The following is a 7,825-nucleotide window of genomic DNA, read 5'->3' on the forward strand; positions in this document are numbered from 1 at the left end:
CAGCTCTGTACCTGCTCAAAAGGGAGCGTAAAGGCGCGATGCTGCATAAAAGCCAGACTAAATTAAGACCTTTAGCCCCAGTGTGAGAAAATGCAGCTGCAATGCACGCCTAAATGCAACTTCAGAAGTGCTTCCGACTCTCCTTTGTAGTGTGTATTTGGCATTAGTAGCGAATAAAAAAATACATGGCTACTCGTAATTGGGAATAGGTTACGACGAGCAAAGAGCACGAATGCAAGAGCGTGATGCAAAGACAGCGAACTGTACCATGTTGCACAGAGAGAGAGAGAGAGAGAGAGAGAGAGAGAGAGAGAGAGAGAGAGAGAGAGAGAGAGAGAGAATGCGTGCGCGCGCGTGTGTGTGTGTTGGTGGTGTGTGTATGAACAGCATGGCCAACATCGCGGTCCAGCGGATCAAACGGGAGTTCAAAGAGGTCCTTAAAAGCGAAGAGGTGCGTTTAACACCGACACACGCGCGCGCGTTTCACACGACAGCTGTCAATCAATCATACTTCACGAGTCGGGCACGAGCGTTTATTCACGTGCGATGAATCGCACGCACACGCGCACGCACGCAGCTGATCCGGACCGAACCCGACGCAGCTGTTCGGTGTCGTGCACCGAGACGAAGCGGTTTAATGTGTGTTTGATTGCTCAGAAGAGCGGTTCGTGGGGAGATCAGGGGGGTGTCGGTCGCTTTCAGGCCGAACCGCTCTGCTAAACGAGTCCAGATCCGCCGAACCGACTCACACCACAGCCCTGGCCTCTAAACGCGCTTATTAAATCGTTCACACAGCGCTTTTTGTGTTGATACAGAGATTCGGTGTGTGCCCCTGTGTGTGAGTGTGTGTGGTGTTTTTAATAAAGGCCCGTGAGTGTGAATGTTATTAGCCGCGTGCTAACCGAAGGCCAGCTAGCTTCATAAACAAACACATTTTCCCTCACGTTTAACGTTTAAACAGTCTTTTTATACTCTCGACAGATAATAATTGAGATCATTTACGCAGACTCACTGGTTTGTTAACTTTTATTTCAGTTTTATCGAGCCTGCGCTCTGATATACAGCATCGAATCACGACGACGATAAAACAAGCTTTATTTAATTTAATAATTTGCACGAATGCGCGTTTTGATCGAAATCGCCTCGTCGGGGTTCGTGCTTTAATACGTGCGATACCTTAATGATGTGTGTATCGAGTGTTGAGTGAAACTTTTAACACGAGCTCAAATTAAGTTCACCGCCTAAATCTTAAAATAGTTTAAAGGCTATTTAAGTTTAAGTTATAAGTGCAAAATTGGGTATAACGCTGTAGTAAGGTCTCAGAGTGATTTTTGTAAAGTTGTCACAGCTGTCATCCGCAAATTAAGTACCAAAAGTATTAAATAGTTTGCTTTTAAGTTCACTTGAATGTAATATAGATGTCATATAACATTATCTTATTTTAGGATGATTTACAATACCGTCAGTACCACAAACACTCTTTCTAAACGTTTCTATTGGTTGACTAATTGTTCTGGCCCTTTTTCACAGACGAGTAAAAACCAGATAAAGGTGGACTTAGTGGACGAGAACTTCACAGAACTGAAGGGAGAGATCGCAGGACCGCCGGACACGCCTTACGAAGGTCAGAGGAAAGATGATAAACCACTGACTGCGTTCCTGAAAACATCCTCACTGTAGACCGTTACTGATTGAGCGGCCCCTCAGAGCTGTCTGGTCTTCACTAATGTTCTGGAAACGTTTCTGCTTCTTTCGCGGAGCCATCTTTCCTGTTTCAGATGTTGCGAGTCGTTTCGGAATGTTCGAAAAGTAACGTTCTTAGAACGTTTGCAAAATTACAAAATGGAACGTTCCGTTTACGTTCGCATCAACTGTCATGCGTTTAATAATTTAAGGGCGAAATTTTTGCATCGATTTTATACCACGCTTTGATTTTGGACTTGGTTTTGTTTTGTAGGTGGCAGATACCAACTAGAAATTAAAATTCCAGAGACATATCCGTTTAATCCGCCAAAGGTGAGTTTTCTGCCGAGTCAAGTTAAACTGGGTTTGTTCCTACAGTCTCTGTGCCTTCGTTTAAACTCAGTAGCCTTCAGTAGATTAAAAAGGCAGGACAAGCTTTATTTTACGATGTTGCAAAGAATACACTTTTAGCTAAAATTATTTAAGTATCATTGATACACACATAGTGTGTGCTAATATTTTGAATTGGATTTTATTTTTACATTTTCTGTTTTCACCTTAAGCTGAGTTAAATTTAAAGTTTTGTTTATTATTTTAAATACGTAAGTATTTAAAACAAGGCTATGTAGTGTTGAATTTTTATTTATTATATTAATTTATTAAATGTATTAATTTTTATTTGATAATATTTAAGTTTCGTTATTTTAGTACGTCAAATTAAACAAAACAAAAATAAGAAATGTTGCCTTTTTTTAAATATGTTTTTGTAAAAATAAAAACTTGTCTATATAGTTTTTATAAATTTTTATTCATTAATTTTAGATTATTTAGTTTTAGTTACTTTAGAAACAGAAAATGTAAAAATAAAATCCAATTTAAAATATTAGCACAGACTATGTAGTCTGTGCTAATATTTTAAATTAGATTTTATTTTTACATTTTCTGTTTTCACTTTATTTTTACTTTTTGTGTTTTCACTTTATGCTGAGTTAAATTTAAAGTTTAGTTTATTATATTAAATATGTAAGTGTTTTAATCAAGGCTGTGTAGTGTTGAATTTTTATTTATTATATTAACTTTATTTATTAATTTCTATTTTTTATTTTGTTTTAGTACGTCGAATTAAACTAAACAAAAATGAGAAATGTTGCCTTCTGTTTTTTTTTTTTTTTTTTGGTTTTTGTAAAAAAACAAAAACAATTCTTGTCTATATAGTTTTTATACATTTTTATTTGCTCATTTTAGATGATTTAGTTTTAGCTACTTTAGCACGTAAAGTTAATCTAAATGAAAATACGAAATGTTGCAATAGCATCTAGTTGAGATGAAGTTAACGATTTAAACGATTAATCGTGATTAAGCACATCCAAAAATAGTGTTAGTACAGCTAATATGTTGTGTATTTGTAATATGTATAAATATGCACACATTATAATAACTTTGTTTTAAGTGACATTAATATGTTTGCTCAGAAATCACATTTGGTTTGCTTAAAAAAACAAAACATGGCAACAATCTTAATTGGTTGCCAGTTTAAAATTGGGATGAATCTTTGTACTTTGCGATTTGAAACCGGTTTAAATAACGCTCCAATAACTACTGCATCTTTCCACTGATGTTCCTCAGGTCCGTTTTATAACGAAGATCTGGCATCCCAACATCAGCTCGGTAACGGGCGCCATATGTCTGGACATCCTGAAGGACCAGTGGTAAGATCTCTCTGAAGCCGCGGTAGAGAGGTGAGCCGGAGCTGAGGCTGAAGCTGAAGCTGTGTGTGTTTCAGGGCGGCGGCGATGACCCTCAGAACGGTCTTACTGTCACTACAGGCTCTTCTGGCCGCCGCCGAGCCGGACGACCCACAGGACGCGGTGGTCGCCAATCAGGTGTGTTTTGGGCCTGCAGCTATAGGGATGGCCGATATGAGCTTGAAAATATATGGCGATGATCGTATAAACGGTGATAATTCAGGGAATCCTGTTTCTTTAGAGTAAACTTATTATCTTTCCTGTTTGTACCCAAGATAGAGAGTTAATTCATACTAATAGCTCTGAGGACGCTCCAGGAAAGCCCTTATATGGTCGACAGTATCCACTAAAACACAACAGAGAAACCTGAAGACAGTAAGCATGCGTTTGCATGAAGGATACGCTTTATCTGCGTGCTTCTAGCAATTTTGGGTAAACTGGGAAACTAGGTCACTTTAGAACAGGATGCACTTGTTGACTATTATTGTTGGATTATTCATTTGCTGCTTATTAATAGTTAGTGCGGGTAATGTTTACAGGTATATCGCAGACGGTGACATATCGCCCCATTGCTTTTCATGCAGCATTCGGGGCCTTAAAAATGTCATTTTAGTTCGATCCAACTTAAAATAAAAAGTATTACGTCGTAAATGGTGTAACAAAGTGCAGGAATGGTGATGCATTATAATGTGATTATTACGCTTCAGAGGGCAATTTAAATGTAAGCGCTACGCATTTCAAAATAAAAGTGCTGCGTTGAATTTTGACAAAAAAAACATTAATGTGGATACCATTCTTTTTTATTTTATTTTATTTTAATTAATATCAAGCATGGATGTGTTCAATTGATCAGTTGTGTCTGTAAAGACTTTCATTTTCAATTAAGCGCTGTTCTTTCGTTTTTTCTATTCGTCTTTGAATCCTGAAAAATACAACAAATGATGGTTTTCACAAAAAAACTGTTTTCCGCTAAAACTTTGCTGAGCAGTAAATCAGTATGTTATTATGATATCTGAAGACTGCGGTGATGATGCAAAACAAACACAGCTGCGCTTCATGGAAATAAATGACAATATATTAAATTGTAATATTTTGATTAAACGAATGCAGAAGAGACTTTTTCAAAATCGTTGACACCCGCCTCGGTCTTGGAGTAGTGTATTTATACCAGTATTTCTGCTAGAAAACCATCAGGAGACTTCATGCATACGTAAGTGTGTTTTGAATCACTTCCTCTTTTAACGTTCTTTATTTCCTGTCTGGAAGTATAAACAGAACCCAGAGATGTTCAAACAGACGGCTCGGCTCTGGTCACATGTTTACGCAGGAGCTCCCGTCTCCAGCCCGGACTACACACGAAAAATAGACAAGCTCTGTGCCATGGGCTTCGATAAAGTGAGTACACACACACACACACACACACACACACACACACACACACCACACACACACACATCTCATCTCACACACACACACACACACACACACACACACACCACACCACACACACACACATCTCATCTCACACACACACACACACACACACACACATCTCATCTCACACACACACACACACACACACACACACACACACACACACACACACACACACACACACACACACACACACACACACACACACACACACACACACACACACACACACACACACACACACACACACACACACACACACCACACACACACACACACATCACATCTCATCTCACACGCACCATACACACACACACATCACATCTCATCTCACACGCACCATACACACACACACACACACACATCATCTCACACACACACACACACACACACATCACATCTCATACACACACACACATCACATCTCACACACACACACACACACACACACACATCACATCACATCTCATCTCACACGCACCATACACACACATCACATCTCACACACACACACACACTCACATCACATCTCACACACACACACACACACATCACATCTCATACACACACACATCACATCACATCTCATCTCACACGCACACACACACACACACACACATCACATCTCACACACACACACACACACTCACATCACATCTCACACACACACACACACACACACACACACACACACACACACACATCACATCTCACACACACACACACATCACATCTCATACACACACACACACACACACACACACATCACATCACACACACACACACACATCACATCTCACACACACACATCACATCTCACACACACACACACATCACATCTCACACACACACACATCACACACACACCACACACATCACATCTCACACACACACATCACATCTCACACACACACACATCACATCTCACACACACACCACACACATCACACACACATCACATCTCACACACACACATCACATCTCACACACACCACACACACACATCACATCTCATACACATCACATCTCACACACACACATCACACACATCACATCTCAAACACACACACATCACATCTCACACACATCACACACACACACATCACATCTCACACACACACACCACACACACACAACACATCTCACACACATCACATCACATCTCACACACACATCACACACATCACATCTCAAACACACACACACACATCTCACACACACACATCACATCTCACACACACATCACACACACATCACATCTCACACACCACACACACACATCACATGTCAAACACACACACCACACACACATATCACACACACACATCACATCTCACACACACACACACACACACACAACACATGTCACACACATCACATCTCACACACACACATCACACACATCACATCTCAAACACACACACCACACACACACATCACATCTCACACACACACCACACACACATCACATCTCACACACACACATCACATCTCACACACACTCACATCTCACACACACACACACACATCTCAAACACACACACACACATCTCAAACACACACACACATCACATCTCACACACACACACACATCACATCTCACACACACACATCACATCTCACACACACATCACATCTCACACACACACATCACATCTCAAACACACACACACACACATCACATCTCACACACACACATTTTACCAATTTATTTAAGTCCACTTAAAATAAATATTCTACAAGGACATAAATATTTCAGATGCAGTTAAATACATGTCAACAATCATGACATACAAAAAAAAAAAAAAGTCAATACAATGTCCAGCCTGTTAAATGTTATGGATATAAATAACAGCGTCTCCTCCATATATGACGACTGCCCATAATAGCAGACAAGGCACAGTATTTAGCCAGGTGTTTAGCCCTCTTTTTCGGCATCCCAAGTTGTTGAAGGCCCCTTACAACCAGCCTATGCACATGTCCTAAACTTCCAAATACAAAAACAAGTAGTCTGCCTCGATAACCCACTTCTGACACAGTGTTGAGGAGCGATTGATATTTAATAACTTTAGTCATGAAGGCTTCCTCTATACTGGAGTCAAAGACACAAGCCACCTCCAGGACAAACACCTCTCTACTGTCTTCATCAATCATCACAACATCTGGTGTGTTAGCAGACAGACGAGAAAAGACTTCAGAGTTACTGCTGAGACTATGAAACATAAATGGTTTTACACAAGAGTGCTTGTATATTCTTACTGATGGTGAAAAATACTTTGAGACATCCCTCACAATCACATCACATCTCACACACACACACACACACACACACACACATCACATCTCTCACACACACACACACACACTGAATTTTGAGAGAACAATTAAGGGTTACCTTTTAATTTTTGTCATTCTGTTTGTAGTTTTTCAAAGCTGCAAAACAATGAAAAGAATGACAAACTTGGCTGCTCTTTGACCAAAAAAAAAAGCATCAGCACATACCTCTGTGTGTAAGGCCTGGAGCGCAGACGCAGTCGTGAGAGCAATGTGTTTTGCATTTGTAGAAATATATTGCATTTTTATGCCGAAAATCATTAGGATATTAAGTAAAGATAATGTCCCATGAAGATTTTCTGCCATAAATATATCAAAACTTATTTTTGATCAGTGATATGCATTGCTAAAGACTTCATTTGGACGACTTTAAAGGTGATTTTCTCCACATTTGTATTTTTCTTTGCTCCCTCAGATGCCAGATTTCCAAACAGTTGCATCTCAGGCAGATCCTCACAAACCAGGCATCAATAGAGAGATTATTTGTTCACTCTTACGACTGAGTTTGTGCTGCAGGGTCAGAGATACGTGCTATTTTTCAATAATGGTGATGCAGCTTATGATTTTCTGAAACACGTGACGCGTGGGTCTTCTCTTGTCCTCAGAACGCGGTAATAGTGGCGTTATCA

At 39.8% G+C, this 7,825-nt stretch overlaps 1 protein-coding gene across 2 annotated transcripts in view; it reads left to right on the top strand.

Annotated features, from left to right (window-relative positions):
- Positions 1-302: 302 nt before the first annotated feature.
- ube2ka (ubiquitin-conjugating enzyme E2Ka (UBC1 homolog, yeast)) overlaps positions 303-7,825 on the top strand; it is an 8,522-nt gene continuing 999 nt past the window's right edge. The window contains exons 1-7 of one of the 2 annotated variants that reach the window (XM_043233243.1): positions 303-451; positions 1,531-1,624; positions 1,958-2,016; positions 3,310-3,392; positions 3,467-3,566; positions 4,695-4,823; positions 7,802-7,825. The exon at positions 7,802-7,825 is cut by the window's right edge and continues 999 nt beyond it. In XM_043233243.1, the coding sequence (XP_043089178.1) occupies positions 341-451; positions 1,531-1,624; positions 1,958-2,016; positions 3,310-3,392; positions 3,467-3,566; positions 4,695-4,823; positions 7,802-7,825 (600 nt within the window). In that variant the 5' untranslated portion in view covers positions 303-340. The remainder of the gene's footprint in view (positions 452-1,530; positions 1,625-1,957; positions 2,017-3,309; positions 3,393-3,466; positions 3,567-4,694; positions 4,824-7,801) is intronic. The other variant, XM_043233244.1, reaches the window with a different exon arrangement.

Source organism: Puntigrus tetrazona, unplaced genomic scaffold, assembly GCF_018831695.1.
Source record: "Puntigrus tetrazona isolate hp1 unplaced genomic scaffold, ASM1883169v1 S000000769, whole genome shotgun sequence".
Classification (NCBI taxonomy): Eukaryota; Metazoa; Chordata; class Actinopteri; order Cypriniformes; family Cyprinidae; genus Puntigrus; species Puntigrus tetrazona.